The sequence below is a fragment of the Ammospiza nelsoni genome, chromosome 14, assembly GCF_027579445.1.
Source record: "Ammospiza nelsoni isolate bAmmNel1 chromosome 14, bAmmNel1.pri, whole genome shotgun sequence".
In the NCBI taxonomy this organism is placed as follows: domain Eukaryota; kingdom Metazoa; phylum Chordata; class Aves; order Passeriformes; family Passerellidae; genus Ammospiza; species Ammospiza nelsoni.
This window is the reverse complement of record NC_080646.1, coordinates 15,463,610-15,477,266: the sequence shown is the minus strand read 5'-3', so window position 1 is coordinate 15,477,266 and position 13,657 is coordinate 15,463,610. Positions and strand designations below refer to the sequence as shown.

The 13,657-nt window shown below is 45.2% G+C and overlaps 2 protein-coding genes across 5 annotated transcripts in view; both read left to right on the top strand.

The window, feature by feature from the left end:
• TBC1D2B (TBC1 domain family member 2B) overlaps window positions 1–9,881 on the top strand; it is a 41,348-nt gene extending 31,467 nt beyond the window's left edge. Inside the window, exon 14 of the mRNA XM_059482330.1 lies at window positions 9,789–9,881. The gene's annotated coding sequence lies outside the window, so the exon portion shown is untranslated. The remainder of the gene's footprint in view (window positions 1–9,788) is intronic.
• The window catches only part of DAPK2 (death associated protein kinase 2), a 46,684-nt gene that overhangs the window by 4,023 nt on the left and 29,004 nt on the right, over window positions 1–13,657 (top strand). For 2 of the 4 annotated variants that reach the window (XM_059482336.1, XM_059482333.1), the window contains exons 1-2: window positions 3,554–3,591; window positions 9,789–9,885. In XM_059482336.1, coding sequence (XP_059338319.1) covers window positions 9,824–9,885 — 62 coding nt within the window. In that variant the 5' untranslated portion in view covers window positions 3,554–3,591; window positions 9,789–9,823. Of the gene's footprint in view, window positions 1–3,553; window positions 3,592–9,788; window positions 9,886–13,657 lie in introns of those variants that run through there. The other 2 variants (XM_059482334.1, XM_059482335.1) reach the window with 2 other exon arrangements.

Genomic DNA, 13,657 nt, shown 5'->3' with positions numbered 1-13,657 from the left:
GAAGATGTGAACCATAGACATGTTGCATGCAGGTGATGCTAACTGGCAAACTTGTCATTGGTGTCCTTCATTTCTGGGGAGAAGAGAGGAGGGGAGACAAAATTTGCATAAGTGTTCACAGGAATTTTCTGAATTGACACACTTTCTGGGAAACATTTGTATAATATCTCGTGGCACCCCAAAAGCTTTTTTAGGAGGCTTGGTACTGATGTTCTGACACAGTCTTTTGTAGTCAAATAAATAATTTCAGCTGTTTTGAAAATTTCACCAAGTACTCCATTAATTTGGAAATCAAGTCTCAATATCTGTCTTTCAGATATGGATTTTGCACTTTGGAATTGCTCGAGTCCCTTAAAGAGGGAATACCTCAGCTACTTCATGTTACTTCATAGCTAAGTGTAAGGGAGGAAGGAAGAAGAGTTGGGACATGACTGTAATTGCATTTCCAAGCCTGTCTTTGGTATCAGAGGTGAATAAGGCACAGTTCTTGTCCTCTGGCTCTGCTACAGAATGGCAAGCTGTTATAGGAGTAGCTATTGGCACAGCTGGAAATCTGTTCAAAGGGATTGCAAAACAGGATAGAGATCAGCAATTGAGGCAGAGCACAGCTATGGCCTAAAGACCTTGTGTGCTGTAGGCTGAAAATTTTAAGCCAGAGAAATAAACAGAAAATTCTGGGAAGAGAGTGCATGGGGAGCAATGTCCTCCCATGGATACTTGGCATGTTTAGCTTGAGTAGGTTGTGTTGCCCTGAGCAGCTGCTGGGGCCTGCAAAGAACAGCTGAGACTCCCATTTGCTCCTTAGAACTAGATTTGAAGCATCTGCTTTCAGTGGGATTGCAGTAAGGATGTGAGTGTGGCTGATGAATGTTAAAAACCTGGTTCCTAAAAAATGCATAACTCAGTATAAACACAGCTGGCCTGCTCTGAACTGAGACCAAATACCTGCAGAGTCTCACTGCTCTGGCTGCCTTAGGGACACAGAGAACACTCTGAATCTGCTGGTATTACAAGGTATCAGGTGTTCCTTCTCTGGGATTTTCAGAAGTGCTAAACATAGCTTTCTTATCTGCAGCTCCTTGACCTCAACAGAAAGCAGAATCCATGTAGTGCTGAAGCTTTAAGAATTCTCACACATGAAGTATGTTGCCTCAGATAATGCAAAGGAAGGGTGTGCTCTGCTTTGGAAACTTCCCCCCTGGATAACAAGGTAAAAGGTTCCATCAGAAGCTAGCAGAGTAGTATTTTCACTGTGATTATCAGCTGTTAAAGCCACATTTGTCTACAGTTCAAGGATGCCCACCTGTAGTGCCAGCTTTTCAGACCATGAGACTAGAAAGCAAAACTCAGGACTATATACTGAATGTGATTTTTAAAAACACAGTTATTAAAAATATATCTCGCCAGTAATTATGACATTCAGTATTAGAATATGACTGGTAAATGACAATGACTTTGGCCAACTAAGATTCTCCTGGTCTTGAGCAGCTTCAATCTGCCTTTCTCAAATGCAATGTCCCTTTGGTATGTACAAACCAGCTAAGTTGTGCAGTGAGTTGCCCCTAAGATGTCAGGTTTGAGCTCATGAATGGAATCAGTGATGTCTTCAGGCACTGTGATTGGTGATTAAACTGTGGAATTTTGCTATTTGCCTGTTTTAAAAAAGTGCAGGTGGTGTTCTTCTGGTTTTTAATCCTGGAACTCCCCCCTTGGAACATTTTTGGAACCCATAAGATGTGGGTTTCCTACTTTGTCACTTCTAAGGGAGGCTGGCAAATGTGGGCCTGCAGTGTTTGCTGGTGTTCTCTACTTGAAACACTGCTCAGGTTTGAGTTGTCTTTCTTTCCCTGTATGCACATAAAGGCTTTTACCTTCATCCAAAGATGTTACAAAGAAGTCTTGAGTTAATGTTTTAAGGGTGAATAACAGAAGCATGAAAGTGCAACATCCTTCTTAGGCAGAACTTGTATTTGGGCTTACAAACCCTATGGACATGGCAGCAGGGGTGGGATTCAATCTACCTTCACTGCTCTTGGAAACCTTTATTCAAAGTGAGGTTATTCTTGGTCTAGGGAGAGCTTGTTGCAATTTGAAAAGCAGCTGTAGCCTCTCAGGGTGTTTTGTTCCCTTCCTTGCAACTAGGAGCAAACGAAAGTGGTGGCCTTCCCAGTGCCCTTTTGCTCTGAGAATTTTATAGTATGATTGCTGTGACTTCCACGTGATCATATCCTGTTGTAGAACTAAAGATGAGAAATTAAATATCTTTATTTCACTTTGAGAGAGTTCTGAATGCTTCCACTGCCCTTTGAAACATTTACTATTGCTCCCATTTCCTGTTCTCCACCCTGTGTAGTATCAGATGCAGCCACTTTCCTTTTGGAATTGGAAGAGCTGGGTGGAACGTGTGGGCTGTGAACACCACTCCCAGGGCAGGCAATCAGGGGCACAGTTCATCCTCTTGACTTGGGACAAGCCAAGTTTCTTTTTAACTGTGATAATGAAAACCACTGCCTTTAGGTACTTGCCTAGGATAAATCACTCTTAAATTTAGCTATCTTCACACCGTACTGCAAAGGAAAACATCCTGCTTATTTATGTGTGATAATTTGACATTACCATTGCGTTACCTTAATCACATAGAGGATTGGAAGAGAAGGCAATCTGGTGCTTGTAATTTATTTAGAATGTGTGAACAATCCCACTTTTTTATTCATTAGCAAATGATGGATAATAACTTGCCCAGAAGAAATGTAAGGAGACCTAAGAGTGTTTACTGTGATAACTGTGTGTCAAATAAGGCCGAAGAAAATCTAGTTTTACAGGTTTTGGGGATGTCTTTATGATAGGAGAGTTCACGGATGAAGGATGTCATTGTTGGAAGGCAACACTAGCACTACGGCAGCCTGGGCAGCAGGATGGCAGAGGTTTGTTACAGTAGTGCACGTTACAGTATTAATTGAGCTGCACAGTAAGATCTGGGAGCCTGTGCTGTTCTTTGTCACAGCGGTCTCTTGAAACAACGGGCAATTTCACTGGGTAATGGTGAGTTTCAGACCACGCAGGAACCAAATCTAGGCTTGTGTTTCAGCTTGTGGATAATACAGAAAGAAGGCTTATACAACTTAAGTGCCTCTCCATTGGATTTGCCTCCTCAGCCTTATTTTCTTAGTACTGCTTTCACATATCCTGTATGTACTAAAGCAAGGAAATGGGATTCTACATCTGAGATGTTCCCCGGTGAGCCTGGGTGAGCTGCGTTGGACTGGAAGGCTTTGGACCGGCCCAGCTTGAGGTGCCTGCATCCCATCAGGGGCGGTGCAGGTGTGGCACGGTCGGGGTGGTGCTGGGTGCCCCGCAGGCTGCATTACCCCACACTGCCATCAGACAGCATCGCTGCGGCCGGAGCGATGGTCCCGCTGCCCCTGCAGCCAGCCCGGCCCGTCCCCGCCCGCCCTCTCCTCCCGGGGCTGCCCTGGGCGGGGCGCGGAGCCGAGCCCGTCCCTCAGGGCCCGCGGCGGGCGGGGCCCTGCGGCTCCTCCACCCGGCACGGCCCGGCCCGACCCTGCGCGCTCCGGGAGCCCGGCGGACGCGGTAAGTGGGAGCTGCCCCCTCAGCTGATGGCGCCTCCGCAGGTTCCCTTCTCCGTCTTCCTCTGGGTCTGTCCCTTAGGCTGAGCCGCCCTCAGGGCGCTCCCGCTGCGTGTCCCGCCTGTGAGGGGTCGCGGCTGTGCAGCCCCTCCGGCCGGGCAACTCCGGGGCCGCCGGCGGGTCCCTCCCGCGGGGCTGGGGGCGTGCGGACCCTCGGCCTCCTCAGGGCGTCTGCGCTGGCTCTGTGTGTGCCCGCAGCCGCCAGCCGGGGCAAAGGCAGCTCCCCGCAGCATCCCCGCCACGAGCAGCTCTCCCCTGCAGGTTCCACTGGGGCCGGCAGTGCCGCGGTGCCACCAGTGCCCCTGTTGGTGTTACAAGCCGCTCGGTCTGGCGGGGCTGCCGTCCGAGGCCATCGGGGACATTCAGCGAATGCTGTGCTCAACTTCCATCGTTTATCCGCAAGTTTCTTCCTGCCTTTTCCCTCAAGAAGCTTCACTTGGGTTTCTCTACACCTGTTCCTCTGGCCAGTGAGCCGGGGGTCCTGAAGCAGCACAGCACGGTGGAGGGGACTGGTTTGGCTGGCCTGCATGCGTGTAGGGGACAGTCCAGAAGGAAGATGTGAGTTAGAGAGTGAAAATGTGTGGCAATTGCTCCTGCTTCGACTGATCAGTCACCAGCTGCAAAAGGACCAAAGTCACAGTGCTCACTTGCTTAATGCGTGAGGTAAAAGCTCATCTCAGGCCCTTTTCTGAAACATCTGGTTTCAGACTTTCCCGTGCCTTTCTTTGTGCAAGAAACGCAGATCGCAGAGGGAGGTTTCCCTTGACTTTGGGGCAGTGCTGTGAATGATGTGCAGCAGTAATCCTGGAAGGCGCCTCAGGGACGGGGACAGGCTCTGCCCGTGCCAAGCCAGCGTGCCTGGCCTTGCGGGCTTCCCCTGCGCCCTGAGCGCCCGTCCAGGCTGTGCTCCCACCCAGCTCATCGCCCAGGCACGCCGGGCTTTGGGATCCCTGCCCTTGGCTGGCAGCTGGAATCAGCTGCAGAGCCAATGTGGTTTGTACATGTGCTTGAAGCGGAGCCTTGGAAATAGCCTTGGGTCATTCGCCGCACGTGTAATTACTGCAGGGTAAATCTGGGGGGTCAGAAAGGGAGCCCTTGCGAGTTAGTGGCAGGAGCAGTCACTCCATATCACTGGGATTGAATGCTCAGGTGGTCGGTGTGTTTTGTGTTCTTTATAGACACACAGTAGTAATAGTTGCCTTAATTTCCTGGCAGAAGAATTTTTAGGCTACTTTTGTTTTCTGACAGGAAAGTGTTTCAATGAAAATAAGGGTTTGCTGGAACTGATAGAACTTTTAACTCTGCTACGCTTATTAGGAAGTAGAAGGTAAAACCCACTTGGGTTGTTTGGGGTTTTTTTTTCTGTTGGAATTGCTTAGTCTTTTGTGGGATAAAAGAGAAAGAGAGATGGAAAAAGGAATGAAAGTGAAAGAAGAAAATACTGTAAGGCTTATAAAAATCTCTTTACTTTTAGCATAAAACAACAAAACTAGAAGACAATATAACTTCAATTTGTTTAATGGGTTTGGTTTTTTGGTTTTATTTTGGTGGGGTTTTTTTTCTTCTTTTCTGTTTATTTTTTTTTCCCTTCATTTCCCAGATCATTAATTTAAAACAGTCTGGTTTTGATTCTAATTTGGTTTTGGTCATTTTTCAGTATTATAAAACAGTTCATATGGGAGGTTTTTACTTTGGTCTGTTCTAATGGGTTTGGGCTTTTGGTTTAGAGTAACTAATGTTTTGTAATATAAAAGCATGTCAGGGGAATGCTTCTGAGTCTGGCAAAGGGTTTAATGATTCAGCTCATATCAGGTGTACTTGAGATAGTCAGATTATTCAGCTGTTACCTCAGTCACTTGAAACTGGTTTCCTTAGGACAGAAGAACCCCAGGCTGTTGGCAAGAGAAGTGCTCCAGCAGTTTTGTTCTCACCTCTGATTTCTGTATTTTGCTCTTGTTTACTGATGGGTGGACATTTAATGTGGGTTTGGTGTGTATAGACCAGTCACTGGTTGTCACATAATTTGGTAATGATGGGCTAATAACTTAACTTGTGCAGGGAAAACTTCATCAGAGAAGAAAACTAGAAATTACTTTCTTCTGCTCCTCTTGAGAGGAACTGTGAGGAATCCCAGAGCAAAGAGATGAGGAGAGGAGAGGTGGGCCCAGTGTGGGATGGTTAGGGAATAGATGTGGCATGTTCTGTGAAATGACACAGAAGCTCATCTCCTCTGCTGAGGTTGCCTTGGAGCAATTAAGCTCTGTCTGATTCAGAACTCACTGAAGCAGATACCTTCATCACCCTGGGTTTAATGAATTCTGGTGCAGCTCAGTGATGGGAATGGCCCTGACTCACTGGGTTGTGGTATTGTTTGGGCACATGCCCCTAAGTGTTAGCTTAAGGTGTGTAGCAGGAAAAAAAAAGTTGGCTGTTGCTTTTTCCTCAGATCCTGAACAACTTTTTTGTCTTGAGTCCAAGAAGAATGTCTGTCCATCTCTAATTCTGCCTGCCGTCACTGGCCACCATAGAAAAAGCACCACCTGACTAAAAAAAAATAAATAAGGCTCTCATTCCTGCTTGGATGTACTTGTGCTCTGTATTTGTAATGGTGTCCAACAAAAACCTTAGAGTGTAAGAAATCTTTGAAAGTGAAATCACCTTCGTTTCCTAAGGTGAGAGAAGGGTAACATTCATGCTTGTGAATGGCACTTCTATTTCAGATGAATTTTGAGTGTGTGAAGGTTATATTTCCTTGGCTTACCCTCTAGTGCTGTGCTAATGACAGTTGCTTTGGATCATCAAGTGCATGATCTATTTTGGGCATTTGCTTAGTGTGACTGTTGGGTGGGAGCCAGGGAGGGATATCTGTGGAAGGCAGGACAGGATAACATGAAGTGATAGACATGGGAAACACCAGCAATCAGAGGTGCCACTGGGGGTCTGAACATTGTGCAACAGGTTTGTCTTCAGCCTTCAAAAACAGGACTCTGGGCTTGAATGGGTTCTTTGTGGGAGATTTAACTCCAGTGCTTTGATCTCTGCAGAAATGGGTGTAAGAGATCAGCAGAAGGGATGAGAATTTCCCGGTTATTTTTGCATGGATTCTACTCACCCGCAGAATCAGCTGTGTTCTTTGGAGCATGCTGAGAAATGAGTGAACTTGTCAATCACACATGAAGTGATTGTGTTCACAGAGGCACTTTGGGGGGGGTTCCCCCCTCTCAAAGCAATCTTTTTAACTTGCTCTTCTGAATGGCAATGAACTCTTTCTTAAAACAATGACTTCTTAGGTGTATTTGGTTTTATGTTGTTTATAAGCATGCTCCTTGGATTCTGACAAAGGGAGTAGTCAGCTTGAGGGATTTACAGTCTTTGGGCAAGTCTCAGCAGCATCTCTTTTTACCTGGGCATTTTCCTGCACTCGTGTGTGCTCAGAATGTAACTTTGCAATTCAGGGTGAGCGAAAGGTTTGGGTTTTCAGCAAGGCTTGGCTTTGTCCTTTGCTTGCTTTTTTGAACTCTGTAAAGGTTGAACACAGCCAACACTTAAAAAATTCTGCTTTGAACAATAGCAAGCAATATTATATAAACTTAGTAAGAATCAAATAGCTCAGAGATGTCTTCATTCTTGTAAATATGACTGAAGGATTTATTGCCTGTAGTTTCATGATCTGAGCAATAGTGGTCGATGATCTTTTGGTGAGATGATGAAAGGTTACTTGAAGAATACATCAAGTATTTTTCACTTTGCATAAATCACTTTGTAATTTGCTTACAAAGTGAAATTTGAGTTGCTTATTTTCATTGGAAAGTAAAATAGACATTTTTATCCCAAGCATGAACATGATTTTAGGAAGGAAATTATTGAGCAACAGAGTTAACAGAACAGTTCCCCTGGCTTCACCTTGAAAAATGATGAAAATATCAACAAAACCAGGGTAGAATGTGGAAAAATAATAACACACATTGCAGTGCATCATGCTCACCAATGCAAGTGTTGGTTTCTACAATGTATTTTATTAATGTGGTGGTTACCCTGGGCTTCAGTGTCATATCCTGTGTGGTGTCTCTTGCTTGCCTTGGGTAGCCCAAAAAGAGAGATCATTGCTAAAACACTGTTACACAGGAGGGCAAGGGAGGTGCATTTGTCTCCATGAAAGAGCTTTGAACCTGGGGTTTGAGCAGGTGTTTTAATAGAAGTGCAGCAGCCTCAGAGCCCTGGAGCTGTTCCCTGTGCAGTGCAGGCCTCCAGCAGTGCTGTCCTGGAGAGCCTGTGAGGAATACCCTGCATCTCCCTCTCCTCTGCAGGGGCACCTGTGAGTGTGCCAGGGAATGGCAGGAATGGGTGTGCTTGGGCCATGGGCCAGGTGCAGGTCAGCTGTGTCACCCCACAGCACGCCTGTCACCCCAGAGGTGTGCACACACACCCCTGCAGAGAGCACAGGTTGCAGTTCTGATGTGTCACTGAGATACTCCTCATCATCTGACAGCATCTGTGCCTGTCAGGATTGATGTAGTGGCCCTTCTGCTTGACATGGAGCCATCAAAGAATTCTTCTCCTAATGTGTAGGTTTTGCTAACATCAAATAAAATATATATTTATGTAGAAGCACTAGGAGACTTTCTGTTCCTTTGAAGTAACAGAAGGAGCATATTTGGAAAGGAATCGATACTCAACATGCCACCCATGTATTAGAAGCCAGTGCTTTGTAAAAAGGGCTGGGGCAAACAAAGCAACCAATCTTTTTTTTTGAGGTGAGTGAATGATGACAGCTTGGGTGTGTATTGAAGAATTGTTAGATTTTTACAATGTATTTTCTGCTCACAATACCTGCTTTTTTTGAGAAAAATCTTCAATTTGTGTGCCTTTCTGTTTGTCAGGAATACTGCAATTGCTCTTTGATGCTTATTCCTGTTTTATAGGTCTGCTGAATCTTCTTGCAACACTGAATTGACCTTATTTCTAAAGGATCAAAATGGAGCTTTGTTTGCTTGTGAAATATGCTTCACAATATGCACCAGTCAGTTACCAATGACTGCACTTTAAAAATCTGCAGCAGCTGTATAGAGATAAGGAACTTGGAAGTCCCCAGTGCATCTGAAGGAAGCAGCATCTGGGATTCATAAAGCAAACAAAGCCCATTCCATTGACAAGATACACTGTTGAGTGTAGAGATGTGTGAGAATAACTATGTGTCTCAATGCAATTAGATTTTATTGTGCTACCAGAAGCCTTACAGCTGTTTTACATGTTCTGATCTAAACAGTGGATATTTGGGCTATTGGCATAGTGCCAATGTTCATCTCCACAGGAAACAGCAAATAGTTCATGACCAACTGGCCAATTACTCTGTTCAAATCTATGCTGTTCCCATAACATCCATTGCTGTGGAGGTGTATCCCAAGGAATTCTGTGAGTTCTCATCTGCTCTTCCAGAAGCAGCCCAGTGTAATGCACAGATGCTCCAGTGCACCAGTGTGGAGCTTGTCACAGAGATATCAGTTTAAAAGATTGTGTTCAGGACACAAACTGCACAGTTACACAGAGTGACACCTGTAGCAGATGCTGCTGGTGTTCTTCTCATTTGAAACACCTACTGTGCATGATGGAAGATGTGCTGAAAGCTCTGGAGAGGGAATGGGCACTTTTTTTCCAGCAGCAGTTCAAATGTCTGTGTGCTGTCCTGCCTGTGTGCTTCAGGAGCACTGCTTGACCTGAGGAAAAGGCAGCTCTGCCTCCTGGTCTCCCTGGCTGAGGATCTGGCTGAGGGAGTCTGTAATGCTACTTTTTGTGCTCACTCTCTTTGGTGTAGTGTGGAGGCTTTATTGTCCAGAACTTTGTAAATAATTAATTCATTTTCCTTTTATCACGTTTGTGTTTCTTGGTATGTTCTGTCCTTCCAGTTAGTTGTGTTCTTGGGTACATCAGTGGTGGCCAAGAATCTCCTTCACTTAAAGGTGCTCATCTCTTTCCAGATTTGAGCCCTCACTATTTGGCTGAATTAGTTATTTTGACTGATCAGTGGTAACTTTGGTCATGAATGAGCTGCAATGGATTCAAAGTGCCTGTACCACAAATGTTTGTTCTGAGACTCAGCCTCTTGCAGGATGTAATGAATGTCGTTCTTCATTAATATTCTAGTTGCATCATCCTTGAGTATCAATGAGAGACCAAGTATGGCTTTCTTCAAGCAACAGAAGGTGGAGGACATTTATGAAATTGGGGAAGAGCTGGGAAGGTAAGGTCACACTGATGACACCAGGGATCTAAAAGCTGACACTGGGGATATTTGCTGCTTCCTTCTGCCTGTGATAGCCTGGATCAGTTACAATATACTGCAATAGCAACACACACCTTGACAAAGACTGCACTTTGGATAGGAATTTTTTGTAGTTTTTTTGGGTTTTTTCTTTAGATTAAATGTGCTAACTGTTTTTTCTCTTTCTTTTCTTGCAACTAGGACAACAAAAGGTATGTTTGCATTGTCTTTTGTAGATAGGTGTCTCCTGTGTCCGTGCTTTAGATTTGAGTTCACATGCCCATTCTCAGAGCCAGGTGGGAACAGGAGCCTGTGGTGGTGCCACAGACACAGCAATTCCACTTGTCCTGTTGTTTTGAGCAGCACTCCCCACAGCACTTTTCAGCTGACTCCAAGCACTGACATCACTTGCTCATATGTGCCTACAAAAAAAGGATCATGTATTCCTGAAAGGCTTTTTACCTCTCAGATCTTCAGTTGGACTGGTTAATGCTGGTAGATATTCTTTAATGTATAAAGGCTTATCTGCAGGTATTAATTACAGGTGTAATTACCAACTGTTACCATGTTTAACCATGAAACATTGCTGGGGTTGTGAACTGGATACTCAGGGTACTGGGTACTCAGTCTCTCAGCAACATCCAGTGCTCTGGGTGAGGATGGCTGCTTCCCATTCAGTGTCCAACCCTCTAATGGTTTTTGTTTTAATATGCAAATAGCTAAATTAGGGCTGTACACAGGCTTCTTTCCCAATGTGTGGCAGTTGGTTTCCATACATGACTGTGTATGTGCCATCACCCTTTCTCAAGGGCCAGTCATGAGCTCCATTAAAACACCTCAGCTGATGATGTTTGGAATTTTTTTTTCACTCTCAGCTATTTAATTTTTAGAGTTAGTGAGAAGACTCCTTTTAATGGGAGAGGGGTTGAGGTTTGTTTGTTAATTTGTTTTCCATTCCCTTCCCTCTCAGGAAGGCCATAACTATTAAGTTTCCTGGAACTGCTTACTTTTAACTGCTTACTTTTTACTTACTTTACTTTTAACTGCTTAGTACTGAGAGTGTCAGTCTGACAGTGAAAACCTCACAACAGTGAGCAATAAAGAAATTCAGTGTGTGCATGGAGGGTGTAAGAGGTGTGGTTTTTATCAATGAGGTCCTAGGTTAAACAGTCAAACTACTAAAATGAGAAACTGGAGACTGAGTAATTTATTTTTATTTTGGTTTCTGAATTAGTTTTGGGAATCTTTTGACGTGGTGAACATAATTCTCCAAGCTGATGGATATTGGGGATTTTCAATGGAGAAGTGTAGCTGAAACAATCTGCTGAAGGCTTGCCATTGCTTCTTCAATCAGCCAGAGAGGCTGGTCAGGGTTTGTGTGGTCACAGCAGCCCTCCTCCTCTTCAGGCTACATGTACAATGTCACACAGTCTTTGTCAGTGTATTTTCACTTTCAGCTTTTGAGGGCCAGTGACAAATGGTATTTTGCTTTGCTAGAAGGAAGTTAACATGCTGGACAGATTGCAGTGACTGATCTTTTCCAATGCTGACTGATGCCCTTAGAACCTGTAGATGCCTTCTATTAGTTCAGTTTGCAACAAGCTGTTAGTTACTCACAGGTAGAGGATTCATTTATTATCATTCTGGTGGCAGAAGTCACAAAAAATGTTTTCAAGCAACATCTGTGAAGAGTCTGTCCTGTTCTTGTCCTCCTCACTGAGTTTGTCACTTCTTGAGAACAAAACTAGTTGTTAACATGGGCCTAGTGCTTGTTCTAGCAGGGATTCAGCCATCAGATAAAACAGAGTATCTCACTGACAGAGCCAGCACCTGTTTATCTGAAAGTCTTTGCCCAGCACTCAGGAAAGGTTGTTCCACCACAGACTGCAAAGGCTGAACTCTGCTCTGGTGATGAAAGGAGGCCCTTCCTGTCATTGTGCAGCATTGAGGGTGACCACAGCAAAGCTCCCCAGCTCGTGTTAAACCCTGCACACAGAGAATGTGGGCAGGCACTGCCCAGCCAGGTCATCCTCGGGGTCCCTGTGGGGCTGGAAGCAGCTCAGAGAGAGCTGTCAGTGCTGGGCCAAGGCAGGGGGGTGAGAGAAGGCATTTTGCAGAGAAGGGAGCAGGTTTTCCATGGCTGCAGCTGTGTGCTCTGACCAGCTGCTTAGCTCCAACATTCCCTCAGTCTTTCAAATATTAATCTTATACCAACCTCTGTTGCTCAACTTCTCCAAAGGTACACACAGGGAGCAATCTATCAGGCACAGGCCTTAGAGACAACTTGCTGATGGCCTTGTTTGTTATAGCAGCTCCATTTGGGAAGCTTAGCATGGCCTGTGCTCAATGTGTGCAATACTTCAAATATACATATATAATTGTGTTGCTTCCCTCAAGATAGTATCAGTCACTTTCAGGTCTGTGGGGACTGAGGTTCTCTAACCATAGCTGAAAGGAAGTTTAAAAAGAGGACTCTCTCAAGTGAATTTAGCAAATTTCAACATTATAAAGAAATAATATGGCTTTAACAATTTGTGCTGTTTTGAGGAGGGTCCTGGCCTAATCCATTTGCAGGGATGTTAACAGCATGACAAATCAGAAGAGGTGAAGACTAACTTGTCTTCCTGGGAATATGCAGCAGGTCAAATAACTGCTGCTTCTTGTGGCAAGGGAGGTGACAGCTGGAGACAACCAAGAATGGAAAGTCTCAAATCAAGGGCACAGTAGGCCCAGAGAAAGAAGAACTGCCCTGCTGAGCTAGGGCTATGGTTTCCAGGAAAGTGGCAGCAGTAAAGCTCACTGGAAAGCCTTTGATGTAATGTTTCAGTTGTTCTGTTTTGGCTGGGTAGTTGTGGCTTTTTACAACACATAAAGTGTTGTACAAACATCCAGGAGCCCTTTCCAGCTGTACTAGCAAACACTAATGGTGCTGGTAGGTACTGGAATTTGAGATGCACAGTGTGATTTATAAAGAGATGCATCATAGAGTCATTAATCAATTACCTAAATGTGGTGCCAGTGAGGCTGGGAGAGCTGTTGACATTTGTGCCTTCCGGGCAGTGTCACTGTTGCATGCCAAGTTGGGGCTGAGGGTAGGAAGTGTCATGGAGCTTTTCCCAAAGTGTGTTTACCAGTGCCCATTGAGAAAGTGTGCTCCTTCAGGGCTGTGTGGGCCTGGCACTGCTGTCCTGGGCCAGTGTCCTGCTCCTGCAGCTCAGCTCTGCAGCCTGCAAGGACTCACACTTAACAGAGAAAAACAGACAGACCTTGGAGTGATACTTCTGAGCATGGAAGTCTCCCCCTTTCCTTCACTGTTGTCCTTTCACTGGAGGGAAGGGGCTTTGCCTTTCTCCACAGTGTGGGCCAGCCTAACCACCTGTCACTGCAGTTTCTTGCCTGTATCAGTAACTGGCAGCTATGCTCATTCCCCATCTCCTGGGCCAGTCAATGCCTTCATGCAGAAAATAACCACTGTGATTTCTGTTGATCAGTTTGGACATAACTGAGCCTCCAGTTTCTCAGCCCCTACTGACCTGGGCTGTGGTTTCATGTTTAAAGCCAAGCTCCATCTTTCATCAGTGGCTTGTTATGCCTCCTGTAGTTCCCCATCTCCAGCTACAAGTGCCTGCTTCCTCTGTGCTTGTGTGGGGAGGATTAACTGTGCTCTCTGAGAGAGGAGATACCCCATTTTCTGGGTGAAGCTTTAAAGTACAGCAAATGCAGCATTTTACCAGTGGTAATAGGACCTTGG